A 23,424-nucleotide genomic window follows, 5' to 3' on the forward strand; every position below is an offset into this window, starting at 1 on the left:
CCTGTAACTTACTCTGTAGACCAGGCTGGCCTCAAACTCAGAGATCAGCCTGCCCCTGCCTCCTGAATGCTGGGATTAAAGGAATGCACAACCACTGCCTGGCTACAGTCAAGATTTTTAATCTAAAACATTTCAAAACAGAATATATAATGTTTAAAATTAAACCAAATGTTCATTTGCTCTATTAACCTTTGTGTGAGTCCTCTAAGAAACAGGGCCACACAGCAAGAACCTAAACAAACAGAAAACATTAGATGAGAAGTACATTAAAATCTATTTTTGGGGCTAGGTGGGTGGATTCCTCAGTGGTTAAGAGTACCTGATGCTCTTCTAGAGTACCCAAGTTTGATTCCCAGTCCCCACATAGTTCAGCACACAACTGCCAGTGACTTGAGTTCCAGGGGATCTTAAGTCCTTTTTGGTACCTACACACATGTGACATACATTCACACAGTTACATTCCATGTTTAAACAGCTTCCCAATAAAATCGTTAAGCTTTATGTCTTACAGGTGTGTGTGTGTGTGTGTGTGTGTGTGTGTGTGTGTGTGTATACAAATGTGGGTAGAGAATGGGGCATGAGGAAGAAAAAGAGGAAATGATTAAAATAATTTTATAAGAAAAAGATCCATCCAACAGGCTAGCCTGCCAGAGCATGTTGAGCTATAGAAAGCTGCACAGGCCAGGCCCAGGAACCAGCCAATCAGGAGGCTGAGAGCCACATTTCCATAACGATGATTGGCTAGTAGTCTGGCTGAGCTGCAAGAGGATGGGGGAAGAAACGCTCTCCTGAGAAAATAGCAGAACAATTCTCTGTTGTTTATTGCATATTCTCCAAATGATTGTTTAGAAAATAGAAGAGACACAGTTTTTCTCAACAACCAGAGGCATTCGACCGCCAAGACGCTGAGCAGGATGGAAGAAGTCCTCTTTCAAATCAGTTCCTGATTTCTTCTAACCAAACACGTAAAGACTGTCTAGGAGATGCATGACAATCCTACATCAATAGTTGGGGTTTGCTGATTTTGATGAACACCATTGCTTTATTACATGTGTGTCAACTTTATGGATTCTGAAGAGAGCAGCGTTCACAAAGTGTGAAAACCCTTTTAAATATACTGAGCATTTTTGTAGTTAAGGGTGTTACGCCACTCTCAGTAACAAAGCTGTCCTGTTTTGTTCTGTTTTGTTTTTTCACTCTTCTGTAATCATATATGCCTGAAATTTTAAGAGATGTATTTATCAGTGATTTCTTAATGCTTTCACAAATGTTTATATCTACAACTATCTGGCTCAGTAAATCATGGAGTCTCCCAACAGAAGGGCACAAAGAAAGGGGACAAGGAATATAACCGCTGTACCCAATAGCCTTTTGTCCTTTCCCAACTTGGTGGTGTTCTACTCTGTTGTCTTAACTTCACACAGAGCAGTGGCAATATTTCAGCTACACGTTTTTTAAGTTTTGCTTTACAAACATTTTCCCCCCATTGACTCTCTTTCTGGCAATAAGACTAACCCCGCAATGCAGATTAAGCAGAAGTGTTTTGCAGGCTTTCTCAGTGACCATTCCTTGGCTGGCTAACAGACCAGCCATTCAGAAGCAATTTTCTTCAGGCTGAAATTATGTGCTGACCGTAGCAGATCACTTCCCATAATAACCCTTCCCCCACCCAGCGCTAAATACAATCTGTCTCCTACTCACTGTAATAACGTGCAAATGACTGTAATTTTGCAGACAAGAAACAGCCCAAAGTGAAACGTGTCTAAACAGAGGTCGATTTGAAAAATCAGGGCTATTACCTAAATCTGTAAAATACATATTGTAATAAAACCAGCAACAGCAATCTCCAATAAGTAGTCCTAAAAAACGCAGCTTGTGTTTTGATCTTCTTTATGTACCCGGTCTTCACAGGCATAAAAGAGAATCCTTTCCTAGAAATGATTTCATTGCATGTGATGGAAATTGCCTAACTTTGCTAGCTGATCCCAGACCTTGCTAGGGCACCCGTGCAGACATAGCCCATACCACCCTGAGGGTGCCTAGGGCCAAGCTGAGGTATGATTTCAGACACTTAACACCGACCTACATTGCTGTTCTCTTAATGCAAGCAGTATAAGAGTGTTTTCCTTAAAAAAAAAAAAAAAGTGTTATGCTAGCTTCTTTCAAAGTGAAACATAGCAAGCAGGCTCAGGTTTCTGCCTTTTCTTCTCTATTAAGGCATTGGAACTGCACAAGAAAACAGGAGTTATTGGAGCATGCAGGGAGAAGCTACCCCATCTTTCTCTTTCTGTCTTGGTATTGAACCCATGCCCTCAAGCAAGCTAGGCAAGCACTCTACCATGGAACTATACCTCTAGCTTTTTATTTCACTACTATTAAAATTCATTGCAATGTTAAATCAGTTGATACATTTGCCTTCTATCATCTCCAGTTGTTTAAGCTAAGCTATATTACAAAGAGCTGCTAAGACTGTACAATTCTCTCTATATTATGAGTTGATTTGTGAGACGTTAGGCTAAAATGAGTGAACAGGACATAAACCCACCTGAACAGCTAATGTAGCAATGTTAGAGGGTGTGGAAGCATATCTATGTTTGTGGAATGTCTATCTAAAATGTGTTTTTCAATCAGGGAATATCATCAGGTCTTTTTCTTCTTACATCTCTCTACCTCTCACCTCTCTCTACCCCTTACCTCTCTCTATCTCTCATCTCTCTCTACCCAGGATTTGAAATGGTTCTGTATACAAGATCTTTTTTACCCCTTGACACTTTGTTTTGGTTCAAGGTTACTTCAGAATAATGTAAAACATCAAATGTTTGACCAAGAGAACACTGCTGGGCTCCTTTGGTGATAATTATCCAGAGATAGATATTGCTAAAAGTAGTCCAAGGCAACTTGAGTTGGGTTTAGTATGCAGGTGTAAAAGGGCAGCAGTTGTTGTTTGTTTGTTTTGTTGTGTTGTGTTTTTTGTTTTGTCTACTTTTTCTCCCCCCTTAGTGGCTCTTTAACAAGAAGGAACAATTATCTGTAGGTGAAAAGAGTGAAGGCCTTCTAATGTTTGTGTGGGTGTTTCATTAATCAACCATGTATTCTCTAGAACGGAACAGGCTGCCTGCCCATTGCCTTCAGGCAGACAGACCACTGCTTAAGGGCTCCAGGCAGACAAGAATCTTTCCCTATGGACCTGTTGGATAACCAATACATTTCTCATTACATCTAAGTTAAATTCCCTTTTCTATAAATTAAGCTCATTTCTACATTCTACATTCAATTCATAATCTAGGATTTCCCTTTCTAGCTCTTCTCTTGGTCTCAATAGCTCCCAAGAACCCCCAAGTGTGGGTAGATTTAGGAAAGTATAGACTTGTTTCCAGGTAAATAAAACCTATGAAATTATGTCTGCTGGGCATGATGGACATTCCTATGATCCTACCGGTTGGAAGGCAGAACATACCAAGTTCTAGGCTAGCCTAGGCTACCTAGTGAAATGCTTGTTTAAAAAAAAAAAGGAGGTAAAACTGATTTCTAGCTGTTAATGATACACCCCCAATCAGAAGAAAGGGTCACAATGACCACATTGATTTGCTTAAGACCTTGGCCTTTTCTTGAGCACCTTGCAGGTAAAAAGGAAAAAGCCAAGCCAAGTATCCTGCCAGGATCTTTCCATCTCCTTGCTAGCGATGTGTGACATGTAGTGCTGAGCTGATTTGGGGGCCCATGGAAGGGTGATGGTGACAACTATTGCAGGTAAGATGACTCACTTTAATTACCTCCTTTAAGCTAACCTCATCATTCTCCCACCCCTCAATTCTGAAGGCTGCCCTTTTCCCCAGACATCTCCTCAGGCTCTCACACCTCTGGGTAGACACCCAATGAAACGTAAAATTACAAAGTACACATGTTGAAAATGTGTGCTGATGTAATCAAGTAAATGCAGTAGATATTGGTAGGAAGACAGCAACACTCTGAACTTGATAAGAAATGTAGATAATAATAAAGAAGAGGTCAAGAATTTGAAAGGGAATAGAGGACACAGGAGGAGTTGGAGGGGCAGAACTTAAGGGTGGAGATTATGGGAACACAATACTCATTTATGAAATTTGCCAAAAGGTTAAGTCAAATAAAATAATCATGATGAAAAAATTCAGCTCTATAAACATAACAAAACTTTCCAATTTTGAGAGGAGGAAAGTAATTCCATTTCCCAGAGCTGGTAGAAAATTATCTTTCTTTCAGTTTTCTATTAACTGTGAGGCCTCTGATGTCTCCGATTTTCCCCCACCCCTTGTCAAACAAAACAAAACAAAAACAAACATACACAAAGCCATGATAACAATAGTTGTTGCCAGGCATTGGTGACACACGCCTTTAATCCCAGCACTTGGGAGGCAGAGGCAGGAGGATCTCTGTGAGTTCAAGGCTAGCCTGGTCTCCAGAGCAAGTGCTAAGACAGGCTCCAAAGCTACACAGAGAAACCCTGACACGAAAAACCAAAAATAAATAAAATAAAAATAAAAATAAATAAATACAAAATAGTTGCCTATTCAAAAGTTGCCTGGAAGAATTTGGGGGCTGGGAGAGATGGGGGTGGAGAATAAAGGGCTGTGGGAATGCTAAAATGGAAAGAAAAATGCTTTAATTTGCCAAAAGAGTTTGAATTAAGTCTGTAGTCAAGTTGAGCATAAACCTTCATCTTTGGCCGGTGGTGGTGTTTAAGGTTTAGGTATAGGTGTTGAAGTCAGGGAAAGGTTCAATTACACATCTGGGTGGTTAAATTTTGGACCCTTATACTAAACCTGTGGTCCAACTCGTGTGATTTCTTTAGTAAGGGGATGTTTGAAAGAGCTTTGCCCTTTCATGGTGTCACTAGATGGTGATGTTTAAATACCCTGTCAAGTATTTTTGTTCTGGAGATAAGCATTGATTTTCCCAAACTAATATAACATATGGGGTAACCATACCCTGAAATGGAGACAACACCCCAGGGACACAGGAAGTGTAGAAGCCTAAGCTGGTCTTTTGAGGAACCACACTTCTAAAAGAAGTTACAACTCTCCGTATGGTATACTGTGCTGTTACCAAGGAGCCATACTTAATGTAAAACCTGTACAGTCAAAAATACTACACAGTCATCAGTGCTGAAATGGAAGATGGGTGGACATTAGACATCTAATTTGCCCCAGATTATTTGTTAATGTCCATCTTCAATTTGAGTGAAAAGGAGTTAGGGCGAGTCACATATGCCTATAGATCGCTTTGTCTGTCTTTCTCCAATAAAGGTCAGAAACTGCTGTTTGTTTAATGTTTGCAACATCTAGTCTAGTTCATCTAGGGCAGTGAAACAACAAATTGGCATTTTTTAATGGACTAAACATATTAAAAACACAAACATTAGTCAATAGCCATTACTTATAACATGTAGCATAAATGTTTTTATTGATCCACAAAGTCGCCACCAAACATTTACATCATAGCTGTCTTCTGCCAGAGGTAATTTCCTCTGTGTGCCATTTGCCTAAGCTAAGGTACATCTAAAACTCCAACTGTCTAGTGCAAAATCTGAATAATACCCACTCACTCAAACTTGGGATTATAATAGGTTTACTTAAAATTCATAGACTGACTTTAAAATCTCCATATCCTAGCTCCTAAAATAATGAAAATAAATAACAGCACAAAATTAAAAATAAACCATGTTCTAAAGGCTTACTTTGTAAAACTACATTAGTTTAAATATATTAACAGGTTATATCACATTAGCCTCTTGTCCTGGAAAATGGGTCCCATTAACTTGCCTGCGTTTGTCTTACCATCAAAGTGAGAACATTTTGTATGTTTGTGGGCTGTGAACAGAGCATTCAGAGAATTTAGACTCTCTACCGGCGCCTGGGTTAAAGATTTGGAAAAAGGATTCTGACAGATAATTCAGATGGTTAAAAATTGAGGACAAGGGACTGCTTAAGGGGTTAATATGCCTAGTGTATGTTATCTTCCACAAATCGATTTATTTTTCAATAATGAGGCCATGTTTTATATTTATTTATCTTGTCGAGTCGCCGAAGATCAGGTGGAGGGATTTGTTGCTAATTTAAGAGGCGAGTCATTCATAAGGTTGGGTCAATGGTCGTCGAGATACACACGTTAATGATTGCAGACCCAAAGCCTGGAAACAAAAGGGTTACTTGTTCCCCCCATCACCGCACCCCCCACCCCGTTGATTTTTCAGAGAGAGAGAGAGAGAGAGAGAGAGAGAGAGAGAGAGAGAGAGAGAGAGAGAATTGATTTTTCAGGAAGGGTAAGGTGGCGGGGGACGGGGTGGGGGGCTGCGAGGCAGAAGCTGCAGAGCTGGGCCTCTGAGTCCTTGGGACTTGGAAGGGACAACAGAAAACCGCTCGCGTGGATTTCCACGGAGCGGCGTCCCCGCTCTGCGCCGGTGGCTCAGCTGGCTTCCCTCTGCCACCGAGCGATCACATACATTATTTTCCCCAAGATAACACAATCAAACTTGCATTTACCCACATCCTCTCTTCGCAGCCTGCTTGAGATGTGTTTTAATAAATAAGTGTTTTATGTGAATGATGTAGTAATTGAAACAGGCTCCCCATTTCCCCCCTCCCTTCGTCCTGCGGGAGGTTCCGCAACCCCAATCTGCTTGGAAAATAAAACGCTTTGTCTCCACCGCCACCCCCCATCGCACCCCCACCCGCTCTCAGTGTGTGTTTTATACGTGTGTATATCTCAACCCCCTACAGTAGCCAAGAGAAAGCAGCTAGCCAATGAGTGAGCCCAGTTTCATAAAAGCTGCTCTCTGATTGGCTCTATGCGAAAGGGCATTGGGAACAAAGAAAAGTCCCTTTCAGGTATACAGGCTGAGAGCTCCTTTGGCTCCACTCCCCCTGTGCGTGTGTTGTGTTTCAGTTCTGATTCCACTGTTCCAGAACAAGCTTGGTGTGTGTGTGTGCACCGGGGGGATTCCTGTGTTCTGGTTTTTGCTTTATTTTGTTGTTTTTTTATTTTTATAAAAAATACACGGGACGGTCTGTGACATTTGCTGGTCCATCTTTAATAATAAAAATTTGAAGAAATTATAATTTCCAAAATAAAGCGGCTGCAACCAAACACACTCAATGCAGTTAGAAGGAAAAGGTCAACTCGCTCCCATACAGACCGTAAGTACGGTTGCGTGGTGTGTCGCTATATAGCACTTTAGTGGGGTGTTCATGCAGGGGAATGTGCGAGTTTTATGCATTGAAATGAGGAACTAGTTACAAGGTTTGGCTTTGCATTTAGAACAACCCAAGAAGGGTGAATTTTATTCAGTGGAGGGTGAAGCATTTGTAACTTCTTTAGACAAATTAAGCTTGACTGGGCACTTGGGCTAACTTGGAGTAAATTACCTTTTGGGCTCTAACCCAAAGGAGACTAAGAGTGATTCAGTTACACACCCTGGTCCGCCGTGTCAGTTCTCTAGCGCACCTTCCCCTCCTCCCTTTTTCCTACCGGAGCCGAGCGGACCCCCGCCCAGACCGAGGCAGGCAAATGGGAACCCGGGTAGAACAAGCCGATTTCTCTCCTGTCACATCCTCCTGCTCAGTAATTTAATAGTAAACTAGGGAATATTCATCCATTACATGTAATGGCTATAACTACCATTTTCCACCTTCTTAAAAAAAAAAAAGCAGGAAGAAAAAAAAACATCATTAAGAAGGGGGGAAGCCCCACCCAACCCAAACAAACCCACAAATAGTAACAATGGTGTGTTTATTACAAGACTGGGTTTGGGAGCTAGCAAAATGTTTTTCTTTGTTTAATACATGACGGGGGGGGGTCCCTAAAATCCCAGCGGCTCCGAGGTACCCTGCCCCCTCCCCCAGGCGTCCCCGCCCTGGCACCCTTGGGAAAGCCGACAAATTGGAGATCAGTTGAGGATAGGTTTATAAGGTGTTTCTTTAAAACATCTGCTTTGCTCTTGTGGCCATTACATTTTCCTCTTTGCGAACTTCCGAGATCCTAGATGGCTGAGAAATGTTTCACATTCATAACTTGTAGCTTCGCCCACTGCAGGGCGTGCTGGGGGAGGGGGGGCAGCCGGGGGGGAAGGGAGAGACCTTCAGCTTTTTTTTTTAAAGACCAGATCAGTATTTTCTTGATACGCTTGTCACCATTTTTGTTCTCACGACAACCAATTGAGCCCTTGATCCTCACGTGATGTGAAAGGCTTGCACTGTAACAAAATCGCTCCTTTTAGATGGTTGGTGTTGCTAACGCGCCCATCCCCCCTCCCAGCCCCGACATTTCCAGCAAAGCGACTCTCCACTTCCAATCCATCAACAATTCATTACTGCTTTTAGCTTCCAAACGCCAGCTAATTAAAAATACTAAGCCAAGCTCTGAGGCCATCTGACTAAACACAGGAGGGGGTGGGAGAGAGGTGGAGAGAGGAGAAAAAAAATAGAGACGCACTGTTTGCTGCGTGTAGAGAGGGAAAAAATTGTCCTGGAAAAAGGTCGCCTTAAAAAAAAAAAATCTTTTGACTCTAATTATCGAATTACCACATGACAGATCGGCTTGCGCGGCGGAGGATTTTAACCCCTCCTCGGGGACTATTCTAAGAACTCGGTTCTTTTTTTCTCAAAAACAACATAAAACAGGAAAACATCACATCCTTCAGGTTTCCAAGACAGCCCCTTTTAGACGCCGTTTTTTCCCGCGCTCCACCGCCCCCCCCCGCCCCGGGCGAAAGCTGCTCTAACTGGTTTATCAGCTCCCTGCATCGTCTGCTCCCTCCTCCTCCACACCTTTCTTTTTCTCCTCCAGCCCAGCTTCTCATCCCACCCTTTCTTCCTCTTTCTCCTTCCTCCTCCTCCCCCTCATCCTTTCACCCCCTCCGTAAGTTAGTTGGAGAAATCAAATGTCGGGAGGAGCGGAAAAATGCCACTTCCCGACTAACAGGCGGAATCCAGCCCAGATTTTCAGTCCTTTCTTCTTATTCTTTCTTCCCTTTCACTAATTTATCCCGATGTTAGCACATTCTGTCTCGTTACTAGAGGACGCCTGTAGGTTTGCTACATGAGATCATTACTTACTGATCACGGTGACTCTGAAGTCTGCAACTGAAGGCGGAATCCGAAGTTCGGAAAAGTTTTTTCTCTAATCTCTCTCTCTCTCTCTCTCTCTCTCTCTCTCTCTCTCTCTCTCTCTCTCTCTCTCTCTCTCTCTCTCTCTCTCTCTCTCTCCTCCCTTCCCTCCCCTCCCCCCCTCTCTCAACACCCTATTATTCTGAATGCTTGTTAAGAGGAAAAACACCCTTCGGTGCTTGGGTTGTGAATGTGAAGCATCTCCCAGCTGCACAGTGACACATTTTTTTAAGGAGAAAAGGACTCCAGAGCTTTTTGCCAAAAGGGGGATGGGGGAGTGGAATAATGTTACTGAGTGATTATTTTGGCTGAGATGTGTTACTTGGTTTTTTCCTTTTTGATCATTTGGTGTTTAAGTAAAATGAGGCACAGACTTGTGTGCCTACTGGAGTGAGAAATACCTTTTGATTTTCGGGCCTAATTAAAAAAATGATAAAGGATTAAAAGGTAAGCATTCTCTCTCTGTCTCTCTGTATGTGTGTGCGCGTGTTTGTTTATTTATTATTTATTTTCTTGACAATCAACTGTTAAAAAGGGGATGATCCCTTTAAAAACTGTTTTAACTGCTCTTTGTCAAACACACACTCATTTGTGGTCACTGAGGCCACTGTGGTGCGGATCACTTAAAGTGTATGTCTTAATCAGTTTCCCTACAGTCAGTGGCACCATATTTAACAGACTGAGCAGTTCTGTGACCCAGGGGTATGGCAGAATTGTTTAGATGGATTTTCCTTTTTTCCTCAAAAGGCAGATATGTAACCTTTCCTCTCACACTGTCTTTTTACTGAGAGAAATACTCTTGGAGAAGTCTGTATATATTTTAGAAAAGAATTGTGTGGTTGTGGGGAAGGGAGGAGGAGGTGGTTGTGTGTGTGTGTGTGTGTGTGTGTGTGTGTGTGTGTGTGTGTGTGTGTGTGTGTGTAGGACCACTGTTGAGTGTTTTTTGTTTGTTTGTTTGTTTTGGTTTTTTTCCTGTTTCTTATGGGAAACAAAACCTAGATTGCCCAGGCAATTTGTGAGAAGTATTAAAATGAGAAAGGAGGAAAACTTAGTGACATCATTTTGAACATGGGTCCCAGAGAACTTTCAGGGCCTGGTTATTTACACTGCAAGAGCCAGGACATGTTTAGGGACGTTTAACACCGTGTTTTTCTTGTCTGAGTGTCCTGGATCTTTTCCTGGGGTTGAAATAGCCCATGTGCTAGGCAAAAATGTTCAACTTAAAAAAAAAAAAAGCCACAAAAATCTTTCTGTGCTTGAAGCAGATCCTTGGAGATATTTTAATGCTTTTAAAGAACTGGCTATTCCCCTGTTGTTGAGAGGGCTTTTCGTTTTACCTTCTGTAAGATGCTTATTGTCAGGGGGTGCTGTTCAAGTCTGGCTGTTTTCCTTAAAACCTGGTATTGGGCTGTGGAGACAATAATGATCCCTTTACTCTCTATACCCTGTACCCTTTACTGACTCCCTAGTATTAATCGTTTTCTATTCTGGTAACACCCAGACAAGAAATATTCGACTTTTTTCCCTCCACAGGAGATGGTGGATCTGGAGTGAAGGGTGTGAGATCTCTGGACACATTCTCGAGGCAGAAAAAAGCAGAGGAAGACTGGAAGATTTTTTTTTTTTCTTTAAGAGAAAGCCCAGCGGAGCTAAACGAATGTCCCCTCACCTCCCAAGGAAAGTTCATCGGATTTTTAATCTAGAGAGCTCATCTTCAGGATGTCCGTGAACGTTTCGACTGCAGGAAAAGGTGTGGATCCAAATACAGTTGATACTTATGACAGTGGCGATGATTGGGAAATCGGGGTTGGAAATTTAATCATTGATTTGGACGCCGATTTGGAGAAGGACAGACAGAAATTTGAGATGAATAATCCCACCAACACCACTACCAACAGTAACACTAAGGATTGTGGAGGTCCAGCCTCCAATGGGACCGGTGCTACCTCAGCCTTAGCTGATGGCCTAAAATTTGCTTCTGTTCAACCCTCCGCTCCCCAGGGGAATTCACACAAAGAGACCAGCAAATCAAAAGTGAAAAGGGCTAAAACTTCTAAGGATGCTAATAAATCTCTGCCTTCTGCTGCCTTGTATGGAATTCCCGAGATCAGCAGCACTGGCAAGAGGCAGGAAGTCCAAGGGCGCCCTGGAGAGGCTACTGGCATGAATTCAGCGCTGGGTCAAAGTGTGAGCGGCGGCGGCGGCGGCGGCGGCAACCCAAACAGCAACGGTACCAACACCGGGGCCTCGGCTGCCACCGCCGGGGCAAGCTCCTGTGGGAAAAACAAGGAGGAAAAGCCAGGGAAAAGCCACAGCAGCCGAGGCGCCAAGCGAGATAAGGATGCTGCAAGATCCCGGAAAGACAAGCATGACTTGCTGCAGGTCCACCAGAATGGCAGCGGAGGCCAGGCCCCCTCCGGTGGTCACCTCTATGGCTTTGGGTCCAAGAGTAATGGAAGTGGTGCGAGCCCCTTCCACTGTGGGGGCGCTGGGAGTGGCAGCGTCGCGGCTGCAGGGGAAGTTAGCAAAAGTGCTTCGGATTCAGCGCTCATGGGAAACTCTATGTTGGTCAAGAAGGAAGAGGAGGAGGAGGAGAACCACAGGAGAATCAAGAAACTGAAAACCGAGAAGGTAGGATAAGGTCGCCTTCTTGTGTGTCCCACTCTGTGTGCATCTGTTTGGGGGTGTGGGATGTGCCTCCGGGTGCCTTACCCTTCCTAGTGCTTTTGGGTTCTCTGTGAGATTTCTATGACTGTCATCCTTTATGGGTGCTATCCTGAGTGCAGTGTTTGGCTCTTGCTTCTGCCGCTGCTGCTTCTGCTGCTTGTGGTGCCAGGTTTGAAAGGTCATAGGGTGGGAGGTTCTGGGTGTCCTAAGTGTCTTTTGCCTTGTAAGGGCTCCTGGGCAGCCAGCAAGTTGTCTGTGTGCTTTGACTAGAAGCCTGCAGCTGCACGAGCGTGACTTTCGTCCTGGTTTCTTCCATAAGGAGACTTGTGGTCTGTGTTATTGCTAACAATGTGTCCTTAGGAACAGGGTTCTAGTTCCCTCTGTGGAAAGGAGCGTGAAGGGTTATGTGCATTCATTGTTTTGTTACTTTCCCCGAAATAGTTTTGTCAAAGGATGTACTGCAGGCTTGGAGTGTTGGTCACTTATTTCGCTAACTGTGCTGCCCAAGTGTGATGGTTTTGGTGACTGTGAGGACTCTCCCTTTGCTCTCACCTATTTGCAGCTAGAGTGGAGACTGCTATCACCTGTTTAGCTTGCCTGGGCAGCTGGAAGCTCAATAAGAACTGGAAAACACACTTGGCTGGGGTTCCTGAAATGTAACTCTCTAACCAAAGGGGGCATGGTGGCAGCAGCGAAGGGGAATACTAGAAAAGTGTGCTGCACTTAACAATGCTTGCCTCAGGCCATTTGGACCCTTGTACCGCTCTTGGTTGTTGTCTTAAAGTCCTGTGGTTAGACACTCCTGAAGAAACTGCTCCCAGTGTTACCTTGCTTAGGCATGGAGGCCTGGGTCTTGCTTGTCTGGGATGCAGATGCTTTGGGGTAATGTCTGGCAACCGATGGGTCTGTGTCTACCAGGAGCATTGGTTGGGAGGTGAGAGTGGTGTTTCTATGAAATTCATCTTTAGATTCATCCCACAAGTTGTAGCATGCAGATGTAGTATTTCTACCAAGTGGTTGTAAGCAATGTGATTTCTTCTAAATGTGCTTATTATATGATGTGATTTTTTTTCCCCTTTCTGTCTTGATCAGAATTGTAAGTTATGCTAAGAATCTCCTGGGAATCATTTCTGCATGGAATGGCTCATAGTTCTCTGATCAGTTTTATTTTCGGCTTCATGTGCTAAGATTTAAATTACAACATAGGAATAAAGTTCTGATTGTAGACATTGATGGAGATAGAGAAAGGTGTAGACAACAGAGTCAAACTTGCAAAAGACCACTGATTACTTTTTGAGTCTAAATCCTCTTAGATAGCCTTTTACGTTGATGAATCTAAATGAACTTAAAAAATAATGCTCAGGTTTTGCTTCTTAGTTTAAATGTGTGGTTTCACATAATTTCTACTAAAAGACGTTTTGAAATCTTCTTATTACTTAGTACAGTGGGGCATTTACTTTTGTTGCCAATAGCCTTCAAATTGCAGCTCTAATCTGCTTTAACTGTCTGGATGAATTGCCCTAATCCAGTGCTCACAATGCTGTGGTTAAGGAGTCAGAGCTGTTTGATTGGATCCACTGGCTGCTGGGAATGTGGGAGGTTCTGCCCTTTTGCATTCCCCTTAGCCTTTTAATCTTCCAGCCAAATGTTCACATTCAACAATTTTGTTTAGCTAGCGATCGGAACATTTCAGGATCTCAAAGGCTGCTGTCATGGCAACTGAGATTAGTGCGTGGTGTTGGTTCTCCAGTTTTTGTGTTTTTTTCCCTTCCCAGTCACAGAGGGAAGTGGGTGAGGAGTGGAAGGACTAAATTATTCACACACATGCAATGCATCTTCAGGCAGAGCAGTATAAATGGAATCAAATGAATTCCATAAATGAAGAGCAAACAAGTCATGGTAGGGGCCGAGGTGGGGAAGGGAAGAGAGACGCTTCCTGCAGAATGGAAACTGTGCACCAACCTCAGCCACTAGAGTTGGCCCAGAAATCCTCTTAGGATGGTTTCCAGGGGCCTGTATCCCACAGTGCTGGCCACTCTTTTCAAGCTGAAGTGTTGGCTTGAGATCTCAAATACAATTCCTTAAGCAATGTCCTCCCCACCCCCTAAACGACTTAGTAATATGTCCATCCTTGGCTCTCAGAGATGGCAACTCTCAGGCTTGAATACCATGCAGGAAAGCAAACCTAATTCCACTAACTACTGGTTGTGTCAAATTAGGCCTTGCTTTAAAAAATACTTCTTAATGGCAGGAAAATGCCTGTTTAGGAAGCAAAAACTTAGTAGGGCTCACTTGACTTGAAAAAACAAAACTTCATATCTGAAGTTTTTTGGTTTTTTTTTGTTGTTGTTGTTGTTAACATTCTAAATGTTTTAATTCAGCATTGCTTTAAGAACAAGGTTATTGAAGAGCAAGTGCCCCCAGGGTAAAAATGATTAACTTGCAGCAATTATGTGTGGCTCTTGTGTGTGCAGGGGGAACACGTTAAAAACCTAATGGTAATGTGTGTGTTGTATTTTTTTTTTCTTGGTTGGAAGGTCAGACAAGATTCGTAAGACATGCTGTCACTGGTTAACTTTCACAGCATCCTTAAATGTCTATTTTTGGTCTGTTTCTTCTGTTTCTTCACTACACAGAGTCATGTAAAACATGATAAATTGGACCTTATGAAACCTAATTAAATCAATGAGTGTTCTGGCTCCTTTATGTGGAAACCACAAGTATGTTGTAAAAGTTGCCACTCCCTTAATACATGAAAAAAAATCAAAACATGCCATAATTCCAAGATGCTTGAGCTATATTTCTATAGCCTATTTTGTGGTTAAGCCACTAGTGACATGTCTGGGTAAGTAGATTTGATGGGTTGGCTTTTGGTTGCTAAAGCCTGTCTCTCCACCTTCCTTCACCTTCCTTTCAAAGCGTAATGGTCCTACATCGAAGCTGTTTCCCTATCTCCCTCCATCATCTTGCAGTTTAGACTTGGCAGAGAAGGAGCCATTGGGCTGAATTAAACAGTTATGTTGAGTACTGTTACATTCAGTGGGGTTATTCAATCACTAAATGTTGGGAAACACACAGGAAAAAGACCTAAAAAACAGCCAGTACTTAAACAGAAATAAATGAGAGGCATGTGTCAGATAGTTGTGTCTTAGGGTTTCTATGCAGTATGTGTTCCAAGGAGGGTCACTTCTGTGATATCATAAACTGTTTTCATTTTCATGGGCCTTGTCTTTCTAACGGTGGTGTTTATAAGTGGACCGGTCTATAACAGGACATCATTCATTCGGTTTTATTCTCATTGTAGAAGCCTTTTTACACTTCACTAGGGAATCCTGACACATTCTCTAAGTGAGTGTGAGCAGTTTAAGAACATGTTTTGATTAATGACTTTTGTGGGTATTGCCCCCCCCCACCATAATAGAGTGTGTCCTGTGAATTAGGGAGTGCATTTGATCTAAGGCGCAATGAAAGGGCAGGAAGGTCACTTGCTTTAATGAAACAACTGAGTCCATTGTAGCTGGACAGTGCACTGTTTTGAAAGTTACATGTGGATTTAGCTAAACGTGGGCTTTCTGTCATCGCTGCTTCTCCTCCTTTTCCAATAGACATCCTGGGAGGATGGCAGAGGGGCTGGCTGTTCAGCTGTCTCTGTGAGAACACATGGATCTTGGAGTATTTGTGTGAGTGGTCAGGTCCATCATTGAATTCTGTGTTTAGCATTTGAAATCTGTTAGGTTTGCTGGAGGAAAAAAATGTAGAAGGATGCACAGATTGAGCTAAAGAAGGTGATGTTCAGCTGCTTTAATAACTTGTCAAATAGCCTGCAATACAAAGCAGGAGAAAACCTGGAGGAGGAGTGGATGTCCAAATGTCCTAAGGTTGGGAATATGCTCTATAAGTGAAATTGCTTGGGTGCAAGATGATTTTAATTGGAGTATTATAAAGACTTATTTTTTCCAAGCAGCATTTTATAGTTAGTAAATGAAATGAATGCCGAAAGTGCTAAGCAGAAATCTCCCTAGCCACAGAGGTGTTCAATAACCAGATTCAAACAACATGCAAAGTACCATCTGTTCTTCATTTCCATCGTGAAACACGGGGATTGAATGAATGGCTGAGATTTGCCCCAATTTCGACGATGTCTGTGCTTTTTTTTTTTTTTAATTTAAAAAAGTTCACCTGGTACTTCATAGAGAGTTGAAATTGCAGTAATACGAGCACCATTGTGAAAACACATGTTCCCACATTTCTTTTAACCAGTTCCACTTTTATTTGGAGGGTTTCCAGAAGTTCAGCCATTGACCACTTCCTATGGGTTATTCCGTCTCTACAGAACTGACTATGAGGGGGTCAGTTCTTCAAAGATCTAAATGATTCTGTCAATTTTCTTCCTGGAGGCTACAGGGGGAAAGGCTCCCCAGGGCTGACCCTGGTCATCACTCTTCATTAATCTAATTTTGGGTGATAGTGCCTGGGACTGGTGTTTACAATACATAGGCCATACTCTAGCATCCTTGATAAGCAGCAACATACTCCTTTAAGGCTAACTTTTGAGTCCTTGACTCTTAGACTCCAGGATTCTTGGTTCTGGGCTTAGTGGGAACCCTGGGTAAAACATTATCCGGCCTTTGTTTGAGGTCTTTTATTGAAGCTAATGACTGGGCTTGTGCCTTCCTGAGATAAATGACATTATCTCTGAGTGGGCTGACAGGAAACAGACATGTTAATGGTGAAGCTGCAGGGGAGTATCTGCTTGGGTTCTGACAAAGGAGTGGAGAAGGGACCCCTGGTTGTGGTCATTAGCACATAATGCATTCTTGCTCAGTCTAAGAGGCCCTTGATAATTGGAAAGCTATTTTAGCCACAAGCACTTAAATCATAAATTTACTACTTCTGGTTCCTTTGCTTTTTTTTTTTTTTTTTTTTTTAAAGAGTAGCAAAGTAAAGTGTTTTTGTTAAGAAGTGTCTGTGGTGCTCTTTGAAGGTGACAGCAGTTGGGGCTGGTGGTAATGCATGAATGACATTTGGGAGAACTGCAGGTTGAATCATTTGTTTTAAAATCAGGTAGGCACGCTCTTTGTCTTTCAACATTGTTCAGTCAGCCTTCCTTCTGCATTCACAGGCAAAAAAAAAAAAAAAAAAAAAAAAAAAGTAGATCCAAAGCTTCAGGGAAGCCAGTTTTGTATTTGAAGATGTCTCAAGGGAGGGGGATAAAAATCTCTTTTTTATAAGCTGGGAAAGAGATTTTGCACAATGATTTGAGTGTGATGAAACCTGCCTTTTGAAGTGTATGTTTAAAAAAGTCATGGGTATAATTGAGTTTCAATGCAATTTAAACTCTGCTGCTTGAACGAAGATAATTGCCACGTTGAACACACTCTAGAGGTGTAGAAGAGGTGGAGGGATCATGCTCTTCTATTCTTTAATATTAAGCATTGGGAAGTTTGTCATAGTAATTATTGTAGCACAACATAGTTTTGATTGCCAGTGCTCTCAACTTGCCAGCGATCTGAACATCAAGGGTTTTGTTTGAATACTAAATAGTTTATTTCTAAGTTATCCTGGATAGCATTCTCCTGTCATGTAGAAGCCAGAACTAAGGAAACATTGGATTACCCTTGGCAACAACATCACAGTGAGAATATTACTTCTTTATTAGGATTGTTACCAGCAAATAATATATGCTTGATGCCTGGGTCATTGAATATGGTAGGGACAGGAAACAGGTGAAACCTTTGCTTCAGTAATGGCTTAGGTAGTCAGTCACCATAGCAGGATCATATTGGAGCCCTGTAAGGGGTCTTTCATAGAGGCCTGTTAGTCTAAATGATGTAATTGCATGTATAGATGTTGCTTTGGTAGTTTTAGATGATATGAAGTTTATTCTTAAAACACAAGCAAACAGACAAAAAACAAACAAACAAAAATCAAACCCTCCAAAGTTTTGAGATGGCTCAAGGATAAAGGCACTTTCCATAAAGTCTAATGACCTGAGTATGTTCCTTGGGATCCACACTGTGGAAGGAGGGAATTGACTCTTATGATTTTTTTCTTTGACCCTCTTCATGTGCCCTGTAGCAAGTGCACACCCCCACATCTGAGAGCAGATGCACCCATAAATGAATGAATGAATGAATGAATGAATGAAACTTAAAAACAACAGTACCACTATTTTTGCATTTCATTCTGCTCCAGAGAAAGGAAGCTCCTCCCTCAGTGTTCAGTTCTGTCTGTTCACTGAAATTTCACTAATGCCTGCTTGCTTCCTGTTACAAGTACTTCCTAATTCCAGCTAAAGGTTTTGGCAACTGGAACAAAGCCATTGCAAGGGAATGAAAGGTTGTTAAACACCCTTTAGCTGGCTGACCAGCAGTTGGGCTGTTTGTAATGCCATTTTGAGAGTTGCAGGGGAATTCAAAATGGCGAGACTGGCACTTTGTTCTGAAAGCTGAATGTTATATGTCTGTTGAGTTTTGCTTAGGAACACCTTTGGGAATGTAGTAGAAGAGATTATGGGTTTTGCTTCAAGAACTGAAGTGATCACAAAGCAAGTACTTGTGTTTGTTAGGTCAAGGGGCTTTAAACTAGAGGGATCTCGTCTGATATTCAGAAGGTGTTTTTACACCCAGGGAAGCTAAATGAAAATTTAAAGTCTACATGTAGCTGTAATGGAGAAGGCAGTTGTTGGGGTGTTCTGACAAGTTAGTGTGTTAGGACAAGTGGACTTGAAATGGTGAACGGACAACACTGTGAACTTTTTCGAAGTCACTCCTTCCCATCTCATCCCAACACAGTCTGATTATCATTCACTGTGACTCTCAGCCACCTATCTTTCTTCCTCCTGGGACTCTTCAATGTCAGTAGTACCTTAAGGAAAATGTACGGGTGGGGGGGCAGGAGGGGCGCATTTAGGCATATCCCAATAATGCCATATGACTGTAGGCTTCACAGTTTAGGAGATTGGTTATGTTTTGTGCTGTGTATAATGATTTTAGAAAGCACGTATTCAGGGTTGAGAATGGGTTTATTATGTTAACCAGAGAGCAGATGGCATGGTGCCACAGACGTATAATTTTACTTAAAGGGACTTTCAAGGTTTTGATGTGTTTTCTTTTCCTCTTATTTCCCTGATGGCTTCTTTTTTATTGAAGGGTAACTTAAGGAGACCTGGTAGCAATTTTACTGCCTTCCCCATGACAGTTTGAAATAATAGCCTGGTCTTTGGTTGTGCTGATCGTCTACCAGTGAGCTTGATTCTGGTTTTTGTCATGTGGCAGTGTGTGTGTGTGTTTGTGTGTGTGTGTGTGTGTGTGTGTGTGTAATGTTTGTAATATGTTTTAACAAATGGACTCTTTTATATGCATCAATTAACAGATGACAAAGTTCCAGTTGGTCACACTTTGGTAAACTCCTGACATTACTGTTAACTCTTTTGGTTAAAGAAAACTCCTGGTTTGGTAGGAAAGCCTGCCTGGCCCTCTGGCTGGCTGCTTCCCTTCACATTAGTCACTGAAAGTTCAAAGGTCAGGTCCAAGTTGTTCCTTGTTAGGTTAGCACCTGTGTTGGAGGGGTGAGTTACTGCCTCACTGAGCCTTTGAATTCCGCTAGCATAAAATCACTGTTTATGTTGCTGTGTAGATTATACAGTTTAGCTCATTCTTCACTTAAAATAAGAGGGGAACTTGGAGAACATTCCTCCTCCTCCCCTCCTCCTAGTCCCTCCTTTCCTTTTTCAAACTGTTCTCAGCCAGACCAGCTTACTTTTGAATTTCCTGTCATCTCCTTCACTGACTTTATGGATAGCTCATATTAAAAACAATAATGTTTGACTTGGAAGGACTGAAACCTTGGCTTTTCATTCTTCACAGAGAACTGTTTATTTGCATGTGGCTCACCACAGTACATGGATAATGCTATCAAATCTGGGTTTTATTATGGGTTCGTGATTAGCAAAGTGGCACTTGGTTCTGTGTTCCCAGGCTCCAGTTCTTTTGTGATGGAAATGAAATTAGGACAGAATCTAGGAAGCAAAGGAGAAAATGGGCAACAACAAATAGAACCTGACCTTAGACCTAGTTCAAAAGTAAGTGGTGATTTTAAAAAATTCAAGTGAGAGAAATAGAGTAGTCCATTTTAGTTCGGCGTGAAGCTGTGTGGAAGTTGGGCAGAACACTGATCAATGGTGGACACTCGGTCAACGAGGCAGACGGCATTGTCTGACATCTTGGTAACTGATGGAGAAGCGTTGAGCATTCCCAGATCTGTCAACTGCTGGAAGGTGCAATCTTAGTTAAGTCCCTCATGCGTGCTGCTGCCACCCAAAGGGAGTAACATGATGTCAGAAGGGAGCAATTGGTCTCCCTCCACCCTCTGCATCCAGCTCCAGTTGGGTAATTGTCTCCATCTACATTCCTTGCCCAAATCCTTCCCCAGCTTTTCCCGTGATGGTGCAGCAGATGCCAGACACTGAAGTTGAAAGCCAGCAGCTGTTTCCATTACTTCATGGCTCTATGAGCCCTCACAAGCTGCTTCCCCTTTTCCTCCCTTCCCCCACCCGGCAAAGAAAGGCCCTCTCCCTTGGACTTGGGCATCCACCCATGTGTCACTGTGCAGGTCCCTTTATTTTGGGTGTGAGAGGGGACCAGATACCGACCGGCCTGGTTCCCTAGGGGCGTGGTCTGGGCTCTCGGGGCCGCGCTGCTCGCTCCTGGGCTGCGGGGATGCTCCCTCCTTGCAGCCTGGGACCCGTTTATGGCCCTGAGCGCAGTAAATCTGTCAGCTCTTCAGGATGCCTTCACCTCTTTCTTCATTTACTCCAGCTTCTAGTCTGACAACGTTCCCCTGAGGCGGAATTCTAATCTGCTTCCAATTAGTTGTAAAATGTGACTGAAATTTCCACATTATGACTGCTGTTTTACTTACACGTACACATCTAGAAACAAATGCCCTTCAATATCGTCTATTTATTTATTTATTTATTTAGCCTTTGGATTTACTCGAAGAAGAAGCGTTCCTGACTATTAAGAACGACTTCCAGGCATCACTTATCCACTGTCATATGTGGAATATAGTAAAACAAGAGAAGACCTTTGGATAGGGTTCCTCCTCCTGCAGCCATCTTTCAAGATTTCCCAGAATGTATTGCATATGTTTAAGTTTTGCAAAAAACATTTTGTAGAATTTCTAAAATAAACAAAACAGGATATTTGGCTAAGGAGGGGCCCCTGAGGACTGTTTTAATAGAACACAAATACAAATTTACTACTAAATATAGCACTGCTATATTTGGTCCAGACACAGTTACATGCTACATTTTAAAATTCTTTCATTTTAGGGCCAAAAGCTGTAACCCCAGATAGAGGAATTGGGTCATCACTTGGTTTGATAAATAGGATTGCAATAATGATGTCATTGTAGACTCTAACAAGGACCCTAAATGTGTCCAAGTCTTTGAAGCACAACTGCTTGGGACTGTTGGTGCCTTTGTACTATCCATGGTGTCCCCAACCCCCAAACAGAAGTGCACATATACTATGAGAAAGGACCAGGTTCTTGGTTTCAGGTTGGTTCTACTGTGGGGAAGGTTTTTATACAGCAATGTTCATTATTCTAGTTCCCCCTTCTCAATGAATTTTCACAAAGTTGTTGATCCACCTAATTTGTGTGAATATTGGAAGTGTTTAAATCTTGGCCAAGAAAGAAAAGTTAAGAATGCTATTTCATTACATCCCTTGGAAGCCATTTTTCTCAAATACTGTACTGGAAAATTTTAGTACACATGGCAGTGGATCTGTGGCTTAGCATTGGTGGAGAGGTGGTACTCTTGACGTTAAAGGATGTAAACAACAGAATTTATTGGCACATTTTATAGGAGAGTTCCGTCCTCAAGCATCTTGGCAGATTGATACCAACAACAGTAAAGGGCTTTAAAGAGGTATGAAGGGTTTTATTGATGGTAAAGTGGTTATGTTGATCGAGTCACTCAGTTTCTAAGTAACACTTTCACATGTAAATGGATGAATCCATTGTCTTTTCAAGGTCATTGACATATAATAATAAAATCCCCATGTTGATTGCTTTTTTTCCCACCTTCCTTTTTATGTGCAATTTTCAATCTCTGTAATCAAGGAGTGTTTATTTCACTGACTTTGAACAGGTCTTATTTTACATTATTTGTTATATATGGAACATAAATTACTTAGATTTTATAAAAATTCTTTGTTTATTATCTATGAAATATAAATGACTCAAATGGTTTCTACAAAAGTGCTTTATTTAAACTATATGCAAACTCCATAAAAGCAATAGGCAAGTAAGTCTTTTGTATGGCTTCTTTTCTTCTCCCTTAATGTCTGGTAGCAAAAAGAAAACAAGGCAGATTGAAATCCCTAAAACTGTAAAACATTGGCCTCTCAGATTGTGGAGACATCCTAGCTTAAAAAGCATTGCCTCTCCATACTAAAACATCACAATAGGCATGGCTGTGGTAGTCCTTCCAGTCCGGGATTCACTAATTACCCCTTAATGAGGTCAGTCTGTCCCAGTCTTTCTCCCTATCTTGGGAGGAAAAGCACACAGGACAGTTGGATTTCAAGTGGATCTTGCTGTATTTGCAAGTTAGCACAACTTCTTTGAAGGCCCCCAGGGTGCTTAATTGGGGCCTGGCATTTGTGTTCCGGGTAGGGGTGCTGCTACACACAGCTACTTATTGTGTGTTTGGAAGCCACTGTGCATCTTGGAAGCATTACATGCTTTTGTTGATGGTGCATAGTTTTCTAAAATCTGAATGAGCTTATTCCCTTTTAACCATTGAGAGAACAAAATAATGGATGAACCTACAAGTTTCTGGGGTTGGGCAGCAGCCAAGCTGTTAACAACAAAAAAGGACGGATGAAGGCTTTAATTGTCGAGCAAACCATTTGTTTACACACTAAGACTTACTCCTCACTAAATCCTATGGACTGGTAGGTGACAAAATGAGGCTGTAGGTTGAATGCCCAGGGTTGTGTTTTGTGGTCATGCTCAAGTGTTTCTCCCAGGTCCCTTCTTTGTATGTAAAGGAGGCAAAAGAAGGAATTACTTATTTACTAGGAAGACTGCTTAGCCAGGAACATGTCTTAAACTATTAAGAAATGAGGTAGGAGGTGGGAAGGCAGGTGGTTATTGCTTCCTCGACAGGATGTTAAAACCCTAAGATTCTTGTAGCTGAGAGAAGGAAGGTCTTGAGGACTCTTACTGTGTTCTGTTTTCTATTTTGTTGTGATGGTTGTGGGGAGGGCCAAGCAGGGAGATGGATAAGGTAGAGAGTCAAGAAAGATTTGCACAAGAGGATGGGTAAAGGAGGACCCTTGGTGCCCCAACACATTCTCCAGAATTGTTGGGACATTTGTTAGAAATATCCCCTATTTCATTGAGTAGCAGCATGGTTCTGAATAGAAAGGGACTCTCCAAGGCAGTGAAGTGGCGTAGCAATCAGGGGGCCAAAGAGCTGTTGTCTGGAAGTCTGAGGCTAAAATGATTCTCTTTAGAAAATGACAGATGAACTTTCTTGGTACAGTAGAATACCAGAAACAATGGCCTTTGTTCCTGTAGTAGCTGGGGTTCAGTCTTCTAATCT

General features: G+C 42.2%; 1 protein-coding gene and 1 long non-coding RNA gene across 9 annotated transcripts in view; one reads left to right on the plus strand and one right to left on the minus strand.

Moving 5' to 3' along the window:
* LOC103161346 overlaps nucleotides 1-9,217 on the minus strand; it is a 71,386-nt gene extending 62,169 nt beyond the window's left edge. The window contains exons 1-3 of one of the 5 annotated variants that reach the window (XR_004768341.1): nucleotides 9,090-9,217; nucleotides 8,112-8,227; nucleotides 7,748-8,021 (exon numbers count right to left, since the gene is read on the minus strand). This is a non-coding gene — a long non-coding RNA (retrovirus-related Env polyprotein from Fv-4 locus-like). Of the gene's footprint in view, nucleotides 1-7,747; nucleotides 8,022-8,111; nucleotides 8,228-9,089 lie in introns of those variants that run through there. The other 4 variants (XR_004768342.1, XR_004768340.1, XR_004768338.1 and 1 more) reach the window with 4 other exon arrangements.
* LOC100754481 (zinc finger protein 608) overlaps nucleotides 8,747-23,424 on the plus strand; it is a 108,395-nt gene continuing 93,717 nt past the window's right edge. For 2 of the 4 annotated variants that reach the window (XM_027400916.2, XM_027400920.2), the window contains exons 1-2: nucleotides 9,270-9,587; nucleotides 10,674-11,771. In XM_027400916.2, coding sequence (XP_027256717.1) covers nucleotides 10,860-11,771 — 912 coding nt within the window. In that variant the 5' untranslated portion in view covers nucleotides 9,270-9,587; nucleotides 10,674-10,859. Of the gene's footprint in view, nucleotides 9,135-9,269; nucleotides 9,588-9,737; nucleotides 9,843-10,673; nucleotides 11,772-23,424 lie in introns of those variants that run through there. The other 2 variants (XM_027400919.2, XM_027400917.2) reach the window with 2 other exon arrangements.

The sequence above is a fragment of the Cricetulus griseus genome, chromosome 2 (assembly GCF_003668045.3).
Source record: "Cricetulus griseus strain 17A/GY chromosome 2, alternate assembly CriGri-PICRH-1.0, whole genome shotgun sequence".
NCBI classification, from domain to species: Eukaryota; Metazoa; Chordata; class Mammalia; order Rodentia; family Cricetidae; genus Cricetulus; species Cricetulus griseus.